General features: G+C 36.4%; 1 protein-coding gene across 1 annotated transcript in view; it reads left to right on the top strand.

Moving 5' to 3' along the window:
* The window catches only part of LOC149903579 (switch-associated protein 70-like), a 28,548-nt gene extending 5,510 nt beyond the window's left edge, over window positions 1–23,038 (top strand). The window contains exons 2-10 of the mRNA XM_090108675.1: window positions 14,789–14,977; window positions 15,862–16,002; window positions 17,700–17,939; window positions 18,168–18,397; window positions 18,678–18,867; window positions 19,170–19,306; window positions 21,588–21,724; window positions 21,984–22,108; window positions 22,626–23,038. Of these exons, the coding sequence (XP_089964801.1) occupies window positions 14,789–14,977; window positions 15,862–16,002; window positions 17,700–17,939; window positions 18,168–18,397; window positions 18,678–18,867; window positions 19,170–19,306; window positions 21,588–21,724; window positions 21,984–22,108; window positions 22,626–22,769 (1,533 nt within the window). The 3' untranslated portion in view covers window positions 22,770–23,038. The remainder of the gene's footprint in view (window positions 1–14,788; window positions 14,978–15,861; window positions 16,003–17,699; window positions 17,940–18,167; window positions 18,398–18,677; window positions 18,868–19,169; window positions 19,307–21,587; window positions 21,725–21,983; window positions 22,109–22,625) is intronic.
* The last annotated feature ends 357 nt before the right edge of the window (window positions 23,039–23,395 follow it).

Genomic DNA, 23,395 nt, shown 5'->3' with positions numbered 1-23,395 from the left:
AAAAAAACAAAAAACAAAAGTTGTAGAGAATAGAGTGTAGAAAAATCTTAAAAAATGGATAGATGTATTTTATTGATTAATCCAATATTTTAAGAGTTATTAGCCAAAAACGATAAAACGTTTCATTAAATGGGCCATATATAGTAAACTATACGTTTTACAAAAAAAGTTTACAAGGAATAATAGATGCGAAAGGAGAATATGGGCATTTTACTATGGAAGTTGGGCCTGAACACTTGAGTTGGACCAATACACATGAGATATTGATTTTATAATAGATCATAACACATACATAACGGGAAAAATATATATATAAAAATAATCAACCGGGTTTTTGTACAGTCACATCAAGTTTTATTACTTTGTGTATACTATTTTTTGCAATTAATAACTGTTGCAAGACAATGACAATATCTTTATGTTACTCCTATTCACTTTCACCCACAAAGACGAAGAATCTGAAGCCTTCTAATAACCAAAATACACTAATATTATGTTTTGTAACAGGTACCTATACCGTGTTTATTATAATATTTCAACGTAGTTAGACGTTTTTTATGGTTAAACTTAGTCACTCCAATGACATTTAGGTTTATATTTACTTCACTCGAATTAAAAACACCGTTATTGTGCGCAAAATAAATAAAACTTTTTGCCTTGACTGTACAAGAACCCGGTCGATTTATTTTTTTATTTTATTTTTTTCGTTAGGTATGTGTAATGATCTATCACAAAAACAATATTTCGTGTGTATTGGTCTTAGGCCTTTAGTTTCAGGCCCAATTTGCCCATTCTCCTTTATAATTTTACAAAAAAGTCATAATAACTTTTGCCTTTAAGTGGATAGTTTCCGAGATATCGGCCAAAAACACACAAACGAAAAATAAAAGGATTACGTTTGCTTACGCATGGGGTCAATCGTGCGCAAGTTATTTGTTTAGATCGCATTTTTTGTGTGACGACTTTCGAGAGTGAATTTTCTTACGGATACTAATTTTTGTAGTCAGTAGGTACTTGGATAATTTAATTTAATTTTTTAAGATTTGGTTAGGTACTTTCCAGGCCAGAGCCAGGGTGGGGCAAGTGCCCCACCCTGCCCCACCGTGGCTACGCCCATGATTACCTATATCTTCCCCTTCTATACAAGTACAAACGTCAAATTAATTTCCCGCCATTTTACGATCTGACATAACATTACGATCCAGGGGTGTCACCCTCCTTGCAAATCCGAAGGCGCCGGTCAGACGGGCGACCAAGATACACCAAGATACCAGAGGGAAGAAATAGCAATGATTAATTGTCTTTTTCAATACTATATTGTTCAGAATTAACTCTCCAATCATAAATGACTAAGACCAACGGCCAACCCTTGGCTAATTAGCTTTGTATTTGCGAAACGTGAGTACTAGGTATTACAAAAATTAGTGTCACTCATCACTCATCATTCCCGTATTTTATCAGTTCATTACGATTAAAGAATCGCAATTCAATTAGGCAAGCAGGTTATATAAAGAAAAATATTAACTTATAAATGGAGACACCCATCCCGCGATACACTAAATTCCTTCTTATAAAGCCCTAAAATTAAAGTAAGTACCTACATAATATTACAAAAATTTATGGTAATTAAATCTCCAAATGTTTTTATCTTATCGGTCAACTGTGATAATAATTGAGTATAAGCAACTTTATCACACACTATATCTACAAAATAAAAACAAATGGCAATTTTTCAGTTTTTACTTTTTAGGTTCAAGCTGTTAATTACGTTTGGAACTGTGTCATATCCAGGAATATTTCATAACTCTTTTAATTTGATTCGAGACATTTATTTAGAATGCTTTAATTGCCTAGCCCTAGTAGGTAGGTAGGTACCTACTAAAATCATCATGCCCTTAAAAAACTGAAAACAAAAACGACGAGCTTCTGCTTGAAAACACCTAATAGGTACCTAATATTTTTTACAACATTTTATTATACAGACGAAATACATTGTAATACGTGTATTCTATGTACATATTCTACAGCTATGCCATAAAAATGATGACAAAAGTGACGTCACACCCATTGACCTGGATGCACCCCTCAGCCAACAATAGGAGTGCTCTCCTTGCAAGAATTTTACTCCTTTTTAATTCATAAACTTTGTTATACCATTTACTCTATTTCTATTCGACTTTGTTAATTGAAATGGAAGTAAATTGAAAATGAAGTACTTATTTTGAAAAAGGAAGACATTCCATACTTTTAGTAGATTAATATTATTTTAGATAACTCCATAAATTCTTAATAACTGTTCAGAAAAAATATATTATGTGGTTGCTGAACTATCTGTATAAATTTTAATATTGATTTTGCACATGCAATCTTTATTGAATTTTTCATATTGATTTCCTAGAAATGTATTGTTAGTAGACAGCTATTCCCACTAGGGCTGCCGATTTAATGGATCTAGAACAACCGATCATTCTTTTTATAAACAGTAAACTTACTCCAATTTTTCTTAATATAGTTCAATATTTTATAGTTATTTTATATACGTTATAGTTCAATATTTTAAAAAAGAATTCAATTTCTCAATTAACAAGTCAAATGAATGCAGACCAAAACAAAAAATCATAACGTGAAGAGACGACATCATTCTATGTTCCTCTAACAATTATTATTTGTCAATATTTCTACACATAATCAAGCTATTTTAATAAATAGGCGTATAGTATAAGTATAAAAAAATCATTTCTTTCGGTAGATATTGGATATAAAAACCAATTGTTGACAACCCTAAAATATCCGCACCTAGGCTAGACTAATCCGGATTACTATTAAGCAAAGCGTGACCTATCAATCCCACGTGGTTAGTATTTCATTTCCTTCTGGCTAAAAATGAATAGGTATGCATATTTTTTATGTTCGTCAAATACTATTTTTCTCATGTATTTTATTTTTTATTTATTTAACTTAAATATAAATATCGAATCGCTTTCGATTCAAATTATTCAATTAGCTTCCAAACTGTATAAAAAAAAAACATTTTTAAAACATTTAACTAACTCTGTTGGTACCTAAGTACTTATTTATTTATTTATTATTTATTTATTTATGATAAGGTACCTTACAGCTAGTGATACAATTTTTGAGATGAATAAATACTAAGCTACGCCAATTAAAAGGTACACCAATAGGTAGCAGAGGCGGCTCGTGACAAAATTTTATGGGTGTTCACTTGAAATAAAACACTGAAAATACATGGTGTAAAGCAGTACATTTATTAAAAAAATTACTTATAAAGGAAATACATACGTCTTTCTTTTTGGTGTGCAAAAATATCTATAACTTAAAGCGACAAGACATTCGTAAATGTCTGTTGTTGCTTTCATCACAACCACACAACCAAGGTACGTAAAGCTGGCGATGAAAAATTAGCGAAATTAAAAAAAAACAACACCAGAATTTGTTGCTTATTTGTTGCTAATTAGTTGCTATAATGACGATTTTGTTGCTCAACCCGTTCGCTGAAAATCAGCAACAGTTCTAGCTTAACGTTAAGGTAGCGTGAAGAAATCGGAAAAAGGGATGGATCGTTGCAAAAATGCAGGTGAATTTGTTGCTAATTTGTTGCTGCATAAAAACAGTGAAAATTTTGAATTTTTTTCATTGGCGCCAAAAATAACACAGGCCACGTCAACTTAATTGTCGATTTTCGGTAGTGAAACATTAAAAAAAATTTGTTGCTCCTCACATCGTTCACTGGCACAGTGTACAGAGCCAGCAACAAAATAGAAACCGGAAGTAGAGTTAATTTTGAAACCGGTTTGCTAGAAAATCGTCCACGCCAGCTTAACTGTCGATTTTCGGTAGTGAAACATAAAAAAAAAATTTGTTGCTCCTCACATCGTTCACTGGCACAGTGTACAGAGCCAGCAACAAAATAGAAACCGGAAGTAGAGTTAATTTTGAAACCGGTTTGCTAGAAAATCGTCCACGCCAGCTTAACTGTCGATTTTCGGTAGTGAAACATAAAAAAAAAATTTGTTGCTCCTCACATCGTTCACCGGCACAGTGTACAGAGCCAGCAACAAAATAGAAACCGGAAGTAGAGTTAATTTTGAAACCGGTTTGCTGGAAAATCGTCCACGCCAGCTTAACTGTCGATTTTCGGTAGTGAAACATAAAAAAAAATTGTTGCTCCTCACATCGTTCACCGGCACAGTGTACAGAGCCAGCAACAAAGTATAAACCGGAAGTAGAGTTAATTTTGAAACCGGTTTGCTAGAATATCGTCCACGCCAGCTTAACTGTCGATTTTCGGTAGTGAAACATAAAAAAAATTTTGTTGCTCCTCACATCGTTCACTGGCACAGTGTACAGAGCCAGCAACAAAATAGAAACCGGAAGTAGATTTAATTTTGAAACCGGTTTGCTAGAAAATCGTCCACGCCAGCTTAACTGTCGATTTTCGGTAGTGAAACATAAAAAAAAATTTGTTGCTCCTCACATCGTTCACTGACACAGTCTTCAGAGCCAGCAACAAAATAGAAACCGGAAGTAGAGTTAATAAATTGACGAATTTCTAGCAAACCGGTTTCAAAATTAACTCTACTTCCGGTTTCTATTTTGTCGCTGGCTCTGTACACTGTGCCAGTGAACGATGTGAGGAGCAACAAATTTTTTTTTTAATGTTTCACTACCGAAAATCGACAGTTAAGCTGGCGTGGACGATTTTCTAGCAAACCGGTTTCAAAATTAACTCTTCTTCCGGTTTATATTTTGTTGCTGGCTCTGTACACTGTGCCAGTGAACGATGTGAGGAGCAACAAATTTTTTTTTATGTTTCACTACCGAAAATCGACAGTTAAGCTGGCGTGGACGATTTTCTAGCAAACCGGTTTCAAAATTAACTCTACTTCCGGTTTCTATTTTGTTGCTGGCTCTGTACACTGTGCCAGTGAACGATATGAGGAGCAACAATTTTTTTTTTATGTTTCACTACCGAAAATCGACAATCGACAGTTAAGCTGGCGTGGACGATATTCTAGCAAACCGGTTTCAAAATTAACTCTACTTCCGGTTTCTATTTTGTTGCTGGCTCTGAACACTGTGCCAGTGAACGATGTGAGGAGCAACAAATTTTTTTTTATGTTTCACTACCGAAAATCGACAGTTAAGCTGGCGTTGACGATATTCTAGCAAAACGGTTTCAAAATCAACTCTACTTCCGGTTTCTATTTTGTTGCTGGCTCTGTACACTTTGCCAGTGAACGATGTGAGGAGCAACAAATTTTTTTTTATGTTTCACTACCGAAAATCGACAGTTAAGCTGGCGTGGACGAATTTCTAGCAAACCGGTTTCAAAATTAACTCTACTTCCGGTTTCTATTTTGTTGCTGGCTCTGGTCACTGTGCCAGTGAATGGTGTGAGGAGCAACAAATTTTTTTTTTATGTTTCACTACCGAAAATCGACAGTTAAACTGGCGTGGACGATTTTCTAGCAAACCGGTTTCAAAATTAACTCTACTTCCGGTTTCTATTTTGTTGCTGGCTCTGTACACTGTGACAGTGAACGATGTGAGGAGCAACAAATTTTTTTTTATGTTTCACTACCGAAAATCGACAGTTAAGCTGGCGTGGACGATTTTCTAGCAAACCGGTTTCAAAATTAACTCTACTTCCGGTTTATATTTTGTTGCTGGCTCTGTACACTGTGCCAGTGAACGATGTGAGGAGCAACAAATTTTTTTTTATGTTTCACTACCGAAAATCGACAGTTAAGCTGGCGTGGACGATTTTCTAGCAAACCGGTTTCAAAATTAACTCTACTTCCGGTTTCTATTTTGTTGCTGGCTCTGTACACTGTGCCAGTGAACGATGTGAGGAGCAACAAATTTTTTTTTTATGTTTCACTACCGAAAATCGACAGTTAAGCTGGCGTGGACGATTTTCTAGCAAACCGGTTTCAAAATTAACTCTACTTCCGGTTTATATTTTGTTGCTGGCTCTGTACACTGTGCCAGTGAACGATGTGAGGAGCAACAAATTTTTTTTTATGTTTCACTACCGAAAATCGACAATTAAGTTGACGTGGCCTGTGTTATTTTTGGCGCCAATGAAAAAAATTCAAAATTTTCACTGTTTTTATGCAGCAACAAATTAGCAACAAATTCACCTGCATTTTTGCAACGATCCATCCCTTTTTCCGATTTCTTCACGCTACCTTAACGTTAAGCTAGAACTGTTGCTGATTTTCAGCGAACGGGTTGAGCAACAAAATCGTCATTATAGCAACTAATTAGCAACAAATAAGCAACAAATTCTGGTGTTGTTTTTTTTTAATTTCGCTAATTTTTCATCGCCAGCTTTACGTACCTACACAACCATGGTGTTTTCACATAATATTGTTCGGATTTAAACACACGCGTAACTATATGTTTTCGTTTTTGTCGTACATTTTTGCGAAAGGTCAAGTTCAGGCCGTGGCAGTCCCTGCTTTCAATTCAAGCCGAATTTGTAACGTTTTATCACACTTTTTAATGAACGCCACATTATAATTATTGTTCATTTTAACACTCACAAGTAATACTGATAACTACAGGCTATTTCAACACGTATTTTATAATTTTAATTAGAAAATTGCATGAATCGCGCGCGAGCATTGAAGTTGACTCGAGTGTTTGTTTATATTAATAGAAGTGGTAACTGGCAACGTCGCACCGCGCCGCGCGCGCTATCGCTGTCCTGCCGGGCGGTAAAAACGAACCGGCAACGTTTGCGGGTGCGCCGCTCCGAATTTTGCTACTTTTCCATAGAAAATCTTTTGTTTCACGCGCAGGGCTTTGGCAAAACCCTCTCTTTCACTCCTATTGGATTTCGTATTAGGAAATGTACTAAATCTTTTTTCATTGGATCGCAATCGTGAGCGCACCGCTTCGCGCGTTACATTAATACAGTAGGTATTATACAGGTGTATGGGATGATGGAATGATGGATATATTCATTGGTATTAACAGTAGTTTTAAAGATTACGATTAAATAGTAATAATTAATGTTAATAATTAAATTAAGGAGTATGATTTTATTATAATTATTTATGGGAGTTCACTGCACCAGCGCTCCTTAGGGCGAGCCGCCTCTGATAGGTAGTAAAAATAATACATACATTTACATACTTACATACATTTTATTATATTTATATGTTATCAGATAGCAAACGAGCAGACGTGTCGCCTGGTGTTAAGCGATACACGCCGCCCATAAACATCCACTCCACTGGGAAATGGATGCGTTGCTGTCCATATATAAAGGAAAGAGAGGGATATCGTAGGAATTAATTAGCCTTGGCTTGCTGCCGGTTTTTCAGATACTTAAAGGTACACTTTTTAAAGGATTCCATGTTATAAGAGTTCGGGAATACCGCTGGTGGAAGGTCGTTCCAAAGCTTTACAGTTCGTGGCAGAAAGTTTCGCGTAAATCGCACTGTGGAACTCCGCCAGCAGTCGAGATGGTGAGGATGGAACTTATTTTTCAGGCGGGAAGTGCGATAGTGAAATTGCGCCGGTGGTATAAGACTGAACAGTTCCTCAGAACACTCCCCATTATAAATACGGTAGAAGACACAAAGTGATGCTAAGTCCCTTCTGAGCGAGAGGGGATCGAGCTTGTCGGAGATTTTAGGATCGTTAATAATACGAGTTGCCCGACGTTCAATACGGTCCAGAGGAAGAAGTTGGTATTGTGGGGCGCCAGCAAACAGATGGGAGCAATATTCCAGGTGTGGACGAACCTGTGCCTTATACAAAAGGAGTAGATGAGCTGGTTTGAAATATTTCCTCGATCTGCTGAGCACACCCAACTTTTTAGAAGCTAGTTTGGCTTTGTCTTCTAAATGACCTCGAAATTGAACGTCGCTCGATATTTGGACGCCTAGGATTCCAATGCTCGGTGAGATATTAAGGGGAGTGTTCTGAAACCGAGGGGAAACAAGAAATGGGGACTTTTTAGTTGAAAATACGCAGACTTGTGTTTTTTTGGGATTAAACTCAACTAAATTGAGCCTTCCCCATTCAGAAACTTGATCTAAAGAAGTTTCGATAGTATTCACAAGTTTATTTCGACATTCCCCCACGAATGCCCTAGAGACTTGTGAATGGCCAGAGTAACAGGCATCCCCCGTACTGTCGTCCGCATAACAGTGTATGTTGCATATTTGCAGCATGTCGTTAATGTGCAGGAGGAACAGCGTGGGGGATAGCACACAGCCTTGAGGGACACCGGCATTGAGAGGCAAAGAAGCAGAGCGAAAACCGTCGATAACGACCTCAATTCTTCTGCCTGAGAGGAAGCTGGTAACCCATTTACAAAGTCCCGAAGGAAGTCCGTAGGAGGGGAGCTTGGCGATGAGCGCCTTGTGCCAGACCCGATCAAAAGCTTTGGCGACATCCAAACTTACAGCCAAGGCCTCCCCCTTACTCTCGACAGCCTCCGCCCATTTATGGGTTAAATAGATCAAGAGATCGCTGGCTGAACGACCGTGGCGAAAACCATATTGGCGATCACTCAATAGCTGGTCTTTCTCTAGATAACCCAAGAGCTGGCTGTTGATAATGCCTTCCATTATTTTTGAGAGTAAGGAGGTTATGGCAATGGGTCTGTAGTTTGTCGGATCTGATCTATCGCCCCTCTTAGGAATCGGGTGAACAAAAGCGATTTTCCATGATTTCGGCACTACTGCTTTTGTGTAGGAATGTCGAAATAGGCGCGTTAACACTGGTGTAAGCTCAGGAGCACACGTTTTGAGCACTACAGCAGGGATTGCATCCGGCCCACTCGACTTGGATGTGTCTAGGTTACAGAGTGCCTTACGAACAGCTCGTTGTGAAAACCGAATTTCCGGCATTGAGTTTAGTTGACGTGGAATCGAAGGCGGCGTTTTTCCCCCATCATCCAAAGTTGAGTTACTCGCAAAGATTGCGCCCAGGAGATCGGCTTTATCTTTGGCAGAGTGAGCCAGAGTGTTGTCACCCCTGCGTAAAGGTGGAAATGATGACTGACTGAAGTTGCCTTGGATTGCCTTGGACAGTGACCAGAATGCTCGAGATCCAGATGGGAGTTGTGCAAGTCTGTGACCTAACCTTTCTATGTAGGCAGCCTTCGCTGCGGAGATTTCTTTTTTGTAGGCCCTAGAGGCGGAGTTATATTTCTTTTTATAAGTTGCTACGTTCGGATCACGAGTAGCCAGTGCTTTAGCCCAGGCTTCGAACTGTTCTTGCTTGCGGCGTGACGCCATAATGCAAGAACGGTCAAACCAGGGCTTGGACTTGCCACCGACGGGTACTACAGAGGATGGAATGAAAAGTTCCATACCCTGCAGCAACACATCAGTGACAGCGTCTGCACAGGTACTGGGATCATCGTGTGAGAAGCAAACACCACCCCATGGGTAGGAGGCATAGAAAAGTCGCATTCCCTCCCAATCTGCCGACTTATAATGCCAGACTCGGCGGCAGGTTGCCTGTTCCGGCCGTTTTGCACGTTCGAGTGGCACCACACTTCTAATCAAGCAGTGGTCAGAGGACCCGATTGGGGCGGTGACCGTTACCTGATAATTATCAGGGTGTGTAGTTAGTAGTAGGTCCAGCAGAGAGGGTAATTGGCCATCCACATCCGGTAATCGCGTGGGCGAGGAGACCAGCTGTGTCAGACCGTAGGCTAAGGCAAGATTGCACACAGTTCTCCCTGCGTAGTCGGTTGTCCGTGATCCGAGCCAATCTGCGTGGTGAGCATTGAAATCACCTAATAAAATGAGCTCTGCAGAGGAAAACTGATGCAATACCTCATCAGCCATTGATTGGACGTGCTCAAAGAGCTGATCAATCCCATTGTTTCCACTGTGGGGTCTGTAAAGACATGCATATATACGAGGGCGGTCTTTAAAATCAACATGTAGCCATATAATAGAGAGACCAATAATCCCAGAAGTTGTTAGACGTCGACAGCAAATGTTCTCCCTTACGTACACGCATACGCCGGCATGTGGAACAAACGAGTGTTCTAGATTAAAGCCAGGATATGTGAGGTATGACGTGTCCGATGGGGTGGAAATCTGGGTTTCTGTGAGAAACAACAGGGCAGGCTTGGCCGTCTCGAGGTGGTGATGTACGGCATTGAGGTTAGAGTGAAGCCCTCTTATGTTACAAAAGTCCACGGAATGCGTGACTTGCGAAGATGGTAAAGGTCTATTCTGTCTGGTGTTTCTTTGTGGAGTGCTTGGGTGCGGATTTATGCCCGCCCCAGAATACGACGGGCTGCCCCAACGTGAAGGTTGGGGGAGGGATTCTCCTGCATTGTGCATGCTGGTACCCTCCTGGGGTATTCTACCTGATAAAACCGCTGCCATTATTTCGAATGAACTAATAATAGGGATTGGGAGTGGATAGGTTAGAAGGATGGGAGGGGGATGGGATATGGATGGGAAAAGGATAGGACAAATAGAGGAAAGTGGATAGGATAGGAGGAGGAAAGGAAGGGAATGGGTCATTTTATTAAAAAATATTTTTGCGCGAAATCGAACCCTTGACCTTTACAATGCTGACTCACCATTTAACCAACTGACCAATAACATCTCACAAAGTTAAGATACAGAAAAGGTTTCAGTGAATGCAATCACGGAAATGTACCTACCTATAACATTTTTAAAAGAAGTAGGTATGTAAATTGTTAATTTCCTTAAAAGCATCTCGGCTATTGCTGTTAATGAAGTTAATTACCTTCATTAACAAGTGCGATTACATTATGTACCGGGGCAAACCTTTTACGAACTCTCTCCATAAAATCTACCGTAACGTTATTCCATATAGCAATAGTTTCAATGTTTGTAATTAGGTAAAATCGAAAATTATGTTTAGCCTATTTTGTAAGATGTGCCTACATTAAATTTAACTTAGTATATAAATATGTAGCTGCCAAAGTTTAACTCTACCCTAAGTCCTGCATAAAAGACGTAGAGTAAAATTATAGAGTACTAGCTTCCGCTCGCGGCTTCGCCCGCGTGGTGTTTTTTCGCAATAAAAGGTAGCCTATGTTCTTTCTCAGGGTCTAAAGATTGTCTGTGCCAAATTTCATCAAAATCGGTTGAGAGGTTTAAGCGGGAAAGCGTAACAGACAGACAGACAGATAGAGTTACTTTCGCATTTATAATATAAGTAGGGATAGACTTCGTTATTTCAATCTCCTGAAAGTTATTAATTATTATATGATATCTGTTGAGTAATTTAAAAATGCTCCTCTTTCACATTTAACAATTACCAAGTGGATTACCCAGATATCTAAAAGCAGTATTATTTCCAATGTGAGTAAGTGATGGCGCAAAACGACCTTTACAGAGAGCTAACATTTTGCCACGCAGAAAATAATACTGCTTTAGGACATCATGGTAAACGGGCCTAACGTTGACTTTAAAAATATTATAGTGCAGATTTTAAAAGAATAAGAAATCTACAAAATGTAGAATTATTACTCTTATCTAGATAGTCACAAACTCACAAGCTAACTCGTATATTTGCTAATTAAACTAAACTACTAGTTACTAACTACCTATCTACTATAAATCATGTTTGTTCAATAAAATTTGCATGCACGTAAACCGGATAAAGCTGTGCATTTTAAAATATGTAGTTTTATTAAGTAGTCAGTAGTCACTTACTTACATAGTAAATACGCATCACAAAACGTTAGTAGGTATAAGTGTAAATTGCATTTATTGAATCTAATTTACGTATGCTTAAATTGCGTTATAAATCATCTAAGTAGGTACTTATGGACTAGTGAGACTACGTAATGTAATTAATTGAATGTTGTATTGAATTGTAAATGCAAATAAAATGTCCACGAAAATACATACAAATACAATAATTATTTTAATTATACATCGTTCCATTATTAATTAACCCAAAAACTAAAAACCGAAATGTTACCTACCGATAAACAAAAATAATGTTGCATCAAATAATTATTAACAGCTTTTAGTTGCATTATAAGTTTAGGCAATTTAGCTGCTAAATGGTAATCCTTTTATGCTTTTAATCGATTGTTGTAGCAAACATTACAAAACATCAATTGATGAATCATCTAAGTGCGAAGTTCTATTGCGTACCTAGTACCTAAACCGCTTTTCGAATAGCAATCTATAGCTATATTATTAAGTACCTACCTATATTTAGGTAGTTTAAAAGGTAACAAACAGATTATGACGAAAGCAGCATGTATATTTGGAAAACAAAATAGGGCTTCTTGGTTTACAATATTTAATTTAACTACAATAAAATTTATTCCATTCAAATCTAGGATATTTTTATTTATTGAAAACCACTGCTGTCTAAGTGTCTAGCCATATTTCATGCCTAAATGTGCCAAAATTAAGTGGTAAGCTATAGTAGCTACGCAAAACTACATCAGTTAAAAAATACAAACATTCTTCGCAGGTATCAAATTCGTAATACATTAACATAACAACCATAAAAGGAAAGAAAAACAACGTAATAGCTCTGTTAGTATTATTACGTGAAGATGGATCATTTTCCTCGAACTATGACTACAAAAACACATAATCAGTCATCTACCTAATTATTCCTTCAGTAGGTAATGTTTCTCAGTTGTTCATAGTGATAAGTGATAACTGATAAGCGAAAATGGACAGCACTCTCATTAGCTTTATTACTCCATCGACCTTTATAACACGTGTTGACATAGTTTAGGAAATTGTTTTTCTAATATACGTATGACATACTTAGGTACTATGTACTCTTATTGTGAATGTTCATCTTAGGTTGAACAAAAGTAATGTATAAACTAAAACTATCATCCCTTTATCCTATCCCTTTACTTAAATAATTTACACATAAAAAATATTAAAAAGCTACTACTTAGAACTGTATTTATTTACTATGTTTGTCTAAAACTGAACGTGAATATGTTTATTGTAAAAATTACGAAAACAAGCTACTAATTATACATATAACGATTTTTACTACAAAGTAAGTAAGTAGGTACCTAGTTACCTATAAATTATAATATATAATATATAATATATATATTATAAAGGCGAAAGTTTGTAAGGATGTATGGATGTATGGATGTTTGTTACTCTTTCACGTAAAAACTACTGAACCGATTACAATGAAATTTAGCACACATATAGAGGGTAACTTGGATTAACACATAGGATAATTTTTATCCCGGAAATCCCTCGGGAACGGGAACTATGCGGGTTTTCCTTTGCAAACGCGGGCGAAGCCGCGGGCGGAAATCTAGTAAATTATAATTCATCAATAATCACAGATTCACACAAAAGTAACTAGGTACTAATTTAATATTCAACTTAGATCTAGAAATCCATACTTAGCTTTAGAGTAGTATTATATCTGGTCCCATTATCACTGGAGTCTGGAGGCATAAAACTCAACCAGAAGCCTTGAACGGTCGGCAACCTATGACCTACTTGGCCATGCAGGAAAATTAATACTGGGAGAGTCGCCAAAAGTGACGTCTTATGCACAAACTTAATTCATATTTCTTGTTATATGGCATAGCTTTGACAACTTTTCCACATTTTTAGAATGAGCTACCGACTAGCTCCGTTTAGTGTAATATTTGATCTTTTATATAATAAACTAGCCGCTCCGCGCGGTTTCACCCCCGTGGCTCCTCTCCTGTTGGTCGTAGCGTGATGGTATATAGCCTATAGCCTTCCTCGATAAATGAGCTATCTAACACCGAATTTTTCAAATCGGACCAGTAGTTCCCGAGATTAGCGCGTTCAAACAAACAAACTCTTCAGCTTTATAATATTAGTATAGATTATGCTAGGTACGTTATTTCCTACGTTACTATATTTATAACATATCTTACGTATCAATTCAAAAGCAAACAGTCTAGTTACAACATTATTATTTAATCCATCAGTCCTCGGAATCACAGACACAATAGAAAATCTATTGTGTCGCGCCCCGATCGGGCCTTACGGTGGTCAATGGGTTAAATTGTAAATTAAAACAATGGGGAAATCTGAACTCAATAAATCGACCGGGTAGTTGTAAATTATACGCCAAAGTAACCAATATCTCACATGAAAATAAAATGCGTCTGGCTTACAAATAAAATGGCGGTCGTAATTTATATTGATAAGTCAGTTACCAGGAACCGGCCTTCAAGCCTTGACATACATGATACATGCAGCTTGGCCGAGTCCACTCGTAAAGAATAAAGATTCTTAATGGATTACTTATTTCTTGTGTTACATCCGCCTTGCGGTGTAAAATGCAATGATAGTTGGGATTGGCGCGAAGTTTTTTATTTATATAGTGTATTGCTAAACAATGCTTTGATTATACGATACCAGTTAGATATAATTACCTATAACTTGTATCTAATAGATGTTCTGTGACTTAGAGCTTTATAATGTAGGTATCTAGATTCTAGACGGTACAACTTTTAATTAATTTTTTGCTCCCAAATAGCTTTCAAAGATTAGTAACAATTAGGTAGGTTTGTAGATACATATCTTCAGTACTTGTAATATTTAGATGAACTTATGAAATTTTTTTTTTCTAATATTTGAGCCTCAATTTAAGATCCAGAATTAAAAACTTACTTTTATGTAAACAATAGAAAACAATATAAATATAAAATGGTATATTTTTCGAGTGTAAGATAGATGAAGACTGCAGAGCACACTTACAAAAAGTAGCTGCATATAAGAAACATAAAACAAAAATGTTTTAAATTCCAATCCCGCAGGTTCTAACAGCAAACATCGGCACGCTTCTAGACTTATACGGAGTGGAGAAAGGTCTAGACCACTTCAGGTCATCACAAGAGCTGACCTTCGACGAGTTCCGCTACTACCTCCAGCATGAGGTGTTCAGCTCACTGCCGAAGACCGTCACTTTGCCTGTTGCTCGGGAATTTGAGAAGAAAATTAGTGAGGTACTTTTTATAGATGGATTTATTGACATGATTTTAATTTTAGGGGATTTTGTAATGATTAATGAGAACGGCAAATGTATGAATAAATAATCGGTAGTAGGTAGTTTGAAATTATATATACCTAATACCCCATTCTTGAATTTGTAATATTTATGTAATGTAATCAAAGTGGCGGGGAGCCGCTGGAGTCAGGCCGCTGCACTGGTGATGGGAGGCCTATGTCCTGCAGTGGACGTCCTGAAAGGCTGGAATGATGATGATGTAATGTAGAAGTATAAAGACTAGCATTTAAAAATAGTCGTTACATAGATTATCCATATAACGTGACGTCAAACACTTGATTGAATGAAATCACCCTGAGACCTTGCAACGAATTTGAGTCTTGACATAAAGATATTTTCCTATAATAAAAGAAGTTTTGTTATATACTATATTGGCATAGGTATATCGTCAGAGTACACAATACACCAAGATTGAAAAGAACTTGAATGTATTTTAGGTACCTACATGACAGACTTGATGCAATAAATTAGATCGTTGTTGTCCTTTATCGCCCGCATTTCCTGCTATCATACAAACCACAATTAAGTATATTATATACCTACAATTTAGGAATTTTTGCTGCAATGTTTTGAGTTATAACTTCTTTATAATCAATTAAATATCTACCAAAAGTATATCTCCGAGGATCAGTGCCAAGACGCATCTATTGGTTCGTAGATCGATTTCTTTATAACGCACACATTTGCGACACACCCTATGACATGAAGCTACGATTTTCTGTCCCTTTAACATAAAAATGTGTTTAGATTTTTTCTATCAATGCCACAAAAGCTTCGATGGATTTCGCTGACAAAACTTGGAACTCTAAAACTTTTTCTCAGGTATGCTGGTTCGTGTGCCGAAAGAATCTGCTAACCCGCGACAAGCCGATCTTCAACGATGACTCCGTGTTCAAACTCTTCAGGATATTCTGCCTCCTCGCGGATCTGGTGCAAGACGCTGATGATACGAACCGTTATGTTGTAAGTACCTACTTTATCTGAGGTTAATTTATTGACCGTTATTGTAAGAGCAAGTTGGCACGCGATGTGGAGGACGGAGGTCTGTTCCTTTTTATTTTGTACAGAAATGTATTGATGTTATGTGAATTGGTTGGTCATTTTTTTATCAGGTTTGATAGAATATAGAAAAACTTATAAGTACCTAGTTATTAATATGATATAATTTACAAAAGAAAAAAATACGTGTGGCACTCGAGGACTGCCGCGGTAAAGCTATTGCATAGCATCGCATCGCTGTGCCGGTTGGAGTGGGGGGTGTTAGGTTTTTTCGTTACGGAATTTTTACATTCGGTCGCCGCGCCCAAAGTCTGAGGTAAAAGCTATGCAGTAGGTATGCAATATGCGACCCAAATACCGCCTTAAGCTTCCATTTGAATGCCATAATTGTATAAATGAGAATTACAAAAAATTTAAAGAAAAAAATCTTCTTTTCTTATTTTGTGGGAAAAACAATGTAATTCTACTGCTATATAATATAAACCATATACTAAATGCATAGTCACAGATTGACTAACGGTTAGTGCCTACGCAAAAGTATCGCTAGAGGCATCACACTCATTACAATAACAATACAACTCTGAAGACGTCATAGCGTAATATAATATACGCTAATTAGCCATGACTCCCACTTGCAAGCCACATGTTTTTAATCCACAACTCCGGTCATTCACATCTCCGCTCCGTAGAATTTTTATTGTCCTAATTACAATTCGTGGTAATTGATGATATGACACAATAGCATAATTATTATCCAATATTTATTTGGGCAGAACTACAGTGGAGAGGTTATAAAACTTGAAGAAATCTGTAAATTTGTTGCAATATCTATTACTTTCCCAAACATTATTTCTTACTAATTACTTAAAAAAATATGCAAAAAAATGTTGCTCCAAATTAGGAATACCTTAAAAGCAGAGATGACACACCAACTGGCTCGACTGCAAAACTATACACAACAGTAACACAATATAAAAGCATCGTACCTACGATCTTACTCACTGAACAAAAATAAGGATTGTTCAATAGAGTAAAAGAGTCGTTATAGTAGATTAAAGAGAAAGAATTAATAACTACTAAGTACTTACTAGACGTATCTATTAACAAAACGAAATTCGACAAATTTTTGTTGGTCGTCTTTTAAAATGAAAAGGATTAAATTTTATTTATCAACTTTCAAGTACTTACGCATAATTTTACTTAAAAATAATCGATGTAAGTAACGAGTATACGTGCAGATTTAAACCTTGGTGGTTATAAGTAACCGTGAAAATAAGAATCTGCGGTCATATACACCGACTTAACCTTCATGAGTTTATTCCTATTATGATATGATCTTTAAAGTGTCGTTCGAACTTTTTATTGTCAGCATAGCCTCATAAATATAACAATGAACATTGTGTCTACTTTCATTTATTTTTGTACTTTTACTTTTGGTCGATAATGATAAAACCAAGCAGGAAAAAGGAATTCTGGTAAACCTGATACAACTTGCACTAGCAAAAGATGTCCTTCGTCCATTTACCAAATGTTAACAGTAAACAATTATTAAAAAATATTTAAATATTGTATCTATAATTAAATTTAGATTGATCGTTAGCATCTGCACCTACAACAGACTCAGAAATATATTGTAACTGCATATATTTTTCATTTTATAGGTAGTTTTGCAGCCATCAGAAGCAGGTCTAGTGGCTGAGCAGCTGGTTCACTGCCTTGGCTTACGATGGGATGCAGCCGACTGGGAAGCTTTAGGCTCTTCTATAGGCCATTTCAAATGGGCAGCCTTCTTGGCGGTTCTTGAAGCAAAGTATTGCTGTGACCAGCAGTTACATTCTGAAGCCCTGGTCGAAGCGGTCGCTGAAATATATGACGTGTTTATAGAAGATATTATTAAAAAGGTAATTATTTAGGTACAGTTTGCTGAAAGCAGAGTCAATAAGAACAGTTTTATTGCATTCGATTGAGCTCAACACAATGTTCCAATAGCCCTCTTCTATGCTTTTTTTTCTCTATTTTTCCTTATTTTCTATCCATGGAATAATAGATTCTTAGCAGCTTAAAACTGGGTATCTTTTAAACTCCTTTTTTTAAACAACCGTTTCATATTAATGGTTCAAAACTTCCAGGGCTACCTCTTCAAACGCGGTTACCTCCTTCCAACGATGCGGGAATACTGGTGTGTCCTGCAGCCCTGTGCCCTAACATATTACAAAAGCTCTTCACAAAAGGACCAATGTGGCAGAATTAATATTGACGAGTACTGCTCTGTTGAAGCTGCTGTGGGAGATGGCAAGATACAGAAATTTCAATTGATCACTCCGGAAAGAACTTTCGAGTTTGGAACACAGGATCATAAGTAAGTCGATTATAATAAACATCGCATAACTCGTTTATATAAATTATAAATAGTAAAATATCAATTTGAAATCAGATGAGTTTGAACATAGTTACTTTTTAAAAATTAATCTAAAAAAATGTCCAATTTTGCCCACGATGATTTAAAAATAGCAATTGTTACGATCTCACAATATTTAAAAAATACAATCTTCAAATACACAGCTGTAGTAGCGTCTGTATACAAAATAACGTTATATAAACGCTTTTATTAACTAGTATTTTGCTATAATTTCTCCAAGGAGCCGTCTCCAATGGGTATCCGCGTTGCGGCAAGCGGCCGCAGTGTCGGGGGGCGCGGAGGGGTACCAGCGGCGGGCGCGCGCGGGGCGGCGGGGCGCGGGGGCGCGGCGCGAGCAGGAGGTGCGCGACACCAGGGCGCGGCTGCAGCACGAGGTGCGCGCGAGACTCGCCGCGGAGGCGCAGGCACAGGTACTTACATAGGTAACTGTACCCAAGGACTCGTCTCCAATGGTTAGCGATGAGCCATGTGGCCGTAGTGTCCGCGACTTCCTGTGGAGGCACAGGGATTGCGTTGCGACCGAATTGTTGCCATGACAACGGGATACAATATTGAAAATTAATGTGGAAATTAAACTGTTTCGAAATGAGACTGTATTACCAAACACATAAGCCTAACACGATTAATGCATCAGAATTTATGTATGTTATCGTTATTATATTAAGATTTTTTTTGTCCAATACCTGCCATAAAGTATTATATTTTTTTCCAGGAATTAGCAGAATTAGCACAACAAGACAACAAAAAGTTAGAAGAACTGAAGCATGCGCAGACTGAACTTGAACGGCTATTGCAAGAAGAGACTCAAGCTAAAAGGGATGAAGAAATTGTTAGGGCGTTGCAAGCCAGGTAAATAAAAGAAATCTTTAAATCCCAACTTATAATAAAATAAAGTTATTTTCAACCAAAATATATTTGAGGAAAATTCATCAGAAAATACAGAAAATATTATTGACTTTTGTTCGGTCTTTGTAAGTGTCCCTTCGTCCAGCATACTCACCACAACTCACCATGGAATCCTGATATTTCATGAATGTCAAAAAACTGTTCTGAAATAGTGCTAAATAGTGCCCAAAGGAAAAAAATAGTGCTCTTGTACTTGCGAAGTTATAGCCATAGTTCGATGAGTATGCTGGACGAAGGTTTCGCCCAGCATACTCACCTCCGTCCGGAGAATCTGTATACGCTTCAAACATAATTCATACTTCAAAAAATAGTTCCCAAATAGTGCCAAACGGTGCCCAAAAAGAAAAAACAGTGCTCGAATAACTTCGGAGTTACAGGCTTCGTTCAGTGAGTATGCTGGGCGTAGGTTCTACGCCCAGCATACTCACCTCAGTGCGCGAATATCGAACGAGCTATAGGTATAATTTACGTCTCAAAAAATTGTACTTGAAATAGTGCCCAATATCAGTCCAATTTTTGCTTGACTTTTGACTTAGAAAACCATTAAATTTTAATGTAAACTTCTACATACTAACGTAAAATGGGGTACAGTCGTCGACACATGTTTTTGGACAAAAATATTAAACTTTCTAATTGTAGACTTCATGTTATTGGAAATAATTATGGTATTTTCTCACATGTCAAAAACTTTCGATTAAATGCATTATTATATACCTATTTTATAAATAATAATAAATGAATGAAACTTTAAGCGTAAATGAAGTCTATTACTTCATTGCATTGTGTGTTTGTCTGAATAAAAACAGTCATTTGCAGCCAATAAAATTAATATCTTGAAAAATTGTAAAAAGGAAATTATACAGTTTCTTTTTGTATATATGTTGCAGGCAAAACTTATAACCAGTCAAAACTAGTACTGTGACATAGTTATACAAATTTTTAAAACTCTTTCCAATAGTTTCATCAATGAAAGGTTTAGCAATAAAAAACATTTTTAATTACTTACGTTATTTATTACTATTTAAAGGGCCAAAGTAATCAGAATTCTAGTTAACTAGTTCACAGCTTTTGTTAACATTCATAATATAATCAATGTAAATAGAAAAAATTGTAGTTTTAATATTGTATATAATATACATATAAAAAAATGTTTAGCGTCGCGGGCGCCGCGCGTCGTAAGCCCCATACCTATTGACCGTACGTGCATCCATTACTGCCACACTATATTGAACTTTATCACATGAGGAATACAGGTCAATTCCGTAAACGTTGTGGTACCGTCCTTGATCCGGAAAATGATTATTTTGAATAATTTTGTCACTTGTAATGTAAGCATTAATAACAGCAACTTTATTTTTCATGCATGATTTACTTCATTTGATATCTTAATCCTTCAAGCGCCGTGATCTAGACAAATATATAAAATCATTGTTCCTAGCTACCGGGGTCCCATGCGACGCGCGAAGGCTTAATCATATTATTATAAAGTATTATTAAAATAATGTGTAATTAATAATATTGCGATTCTAAAGTAAATACTCCCTTACATAGACAATATAACAAAACAAATAATTTACACAAGACAAAAATTGTTAGAAAGAAAGTTAATAATATTGTATTCGACTGTACTCAATGTAATGTATGTAGAAGTTTACAATCAAATTTAATGGTTTTCTAGGTCAAAAGTCAAGCAAAAATTGGACTGATATTGGGCACTATTTCAAGCACAATTTTTTGAGACGTAAATTGTTCCTATAGCTCGTTCGATATTCGCGCACTGAGGTGAGTATGCTGGGCGTAGAACCTACGCCCACTACACTCACTGAACGAAGCCTGTAACTCCGAAGTTATTCGAGCACTGTTTTTTCTTTTTGGGCACCGTTTGGCACTATTTAGGAACTATTTTTTGAAGTATGAATTATGTTTGAAGCGTATACAGATTCTCCGGACGGAGGTGAGTATGCTGGGCGAAACCTTCGTCCAGCATACTCATCGAACTATGGCTATAACTTCGCAAGTACAAGAGCACTATTTTTTTCCTTTGGGCACTATTTAGCACTATTTCAGAACAGTTTTTTGACATTCATGAAATATCAGGATTCCATGGTGAGTATGCTGGACGAAGGGACACCTTTGTAAGGCGATTCTTTTAAATGGCAGTGTATAAAATAATCAATTGCCACGATGCTAAAATGTATAATGGTAAATGTTTAAATATTTGTAGAGTACTAGCAGAAGAGTGGGAACGAAGGGAAGAATTAGAAAGGCTTCAAGAAGAACAAAACAGAATGCTAGAAGAAGAAAGACTTAAAAGAAAGCAGTTTGAGTTATTACAAGCTGAAAAAGAAGCACAGTACAGAGGTATGCTTCAATAACATAGTACATAGTAACATTAGCCATACAAACTTTTCTTTAATTAGTTTTTGCAAATTGCAATCAAATTGCAGTAGTAAAATTATAACTCATAAATTATTTATTTGAACATAATCAACATTTTACAAATTTAATGTAACCTTAGGCTCCCAACATGAAAAATTGATCTAATGCATATACTTTCAAAATTACCAAATTTAGATAACTTAGAGTTCAATTCTAACCTTAAATATTAACAAATTGTCAGAAGCGGAACGACGTCTCAAGGAACTAGAACAAGAGAAACAGAAGTTGGACTCCGAGTTGCGGGCGGCTCAGGAGAAGATACAGAAGACTGAACACAATGCTAATGCTCTCCATGTTCAATTACGGGTAAGATTATATTAGCATACTAGCTGTGCCGCGCGGTTTCACTCGCGTGGCTCTGCTCCTGTTGGTCTTAGGGTGATGATATATAGCCTATACCCTTCCTCGATAAATGGGCTATCTAACACCGAAAGAATTTTTCAACTCGGACCAGTAGTTCCCGAGATTAGCGCGTTCAAACAAACAAACTCTTCAGCTTTATAATATTAGTATAGATTAAATTGTACCTAATAATTCAGAAAATATTGAGGTTATAAAATTTTCCTAGTAACATTAGGTCTTTTTTCGTCCTGGTTGTAAACATAGTATGGGTTAGACATTAAACTGAGATGATTAACTGATGATCATAATATTCCACTCTTAAAATATAAAAATATTTGTAATTGAATTCATCGTAAAGCAAGTATTCGGAGTAATCTTAGAAGGGCAACATATTGACAGAAATCTCCTAATACTTTCTCTATCTAGATCACCGCCTATTTTACATCAGTTCAAAAATCTTTTATAAAACATTTATTACCAGGATCTGACTCCAGTACTCCGCAACGGGGAACGAGCACGCAGAGCCATATCATTCGTTCCGACCACTAAAAGTTCTTCAGATACCCTCATTGATGTTAGAGCTATTAGGCACCTTAAAGTTCTAGATGATAATGAAAATTTGTAAACCTTTTTCGTCAGTTATAATGCTATTTTGTAGAAAAATATTTATAGGCAGAATTTTGTAAGCCAACTAGCTTTAAAAATAGATTGTTGCAAAAAGAATCATTACGATTTCTACAAGTGTTGGTGTTGTAGGGATATGAATGAATTGTGATTAAATTGGCTTATAAATTAAGTTATTTTTTATGAAACAGAGTTATTGTTTTGAAATATGCATTTTTTATTCAACGAAAATATTGGGAACACATGTTCGTTTTTATTTATTTTACATTGTAAACATACATTGTTTTAAGTTTATAAAGATTATTATTTAGGATTGGTAAAATCTAATAATTTGCGTATAAGTTAATAATTATTCTTTCATACAAATATACCGAATAATCGTGAAGTTAACCATGATCATTTTCCTTAAGTGATAGGATACATGTTTTATATGGTTTTATATTGTATTTTTTATTTGAATCTATAATTTATATTGACTATATTGTTTACTTTAAAGTGATTGTTATTAAATTCTTCTTTATCAGGTTTTATATTGTATGTAAATATACTAATTTAATTATTACTAATTAATTATTATATTTGTGTCCAATGAATGAAATGCTAAAGATTGAACATAATTTATTATAG

This window comes from Colias eurytheme, chromosome 13 (assembly GCF_061535395.1).
Source record: "Colias eurytheme isolate Ceu_HAF_F1 chromosome 13, ilColEury1 Martin Lab GWU primary, whole genome shotgun sequence".
NCBI classification, from domain to species: domain Eukaryota; kingdom Metazoa; phylum Arthropoda; class Insecta; order Lepidoptera; family Pieridae; genus Colias; species Colias eurytheme.
Note: the sequence above shows the minus strand (reverse complement) of the source record. Positions and strands in the feature narration are given on the sequence as shown.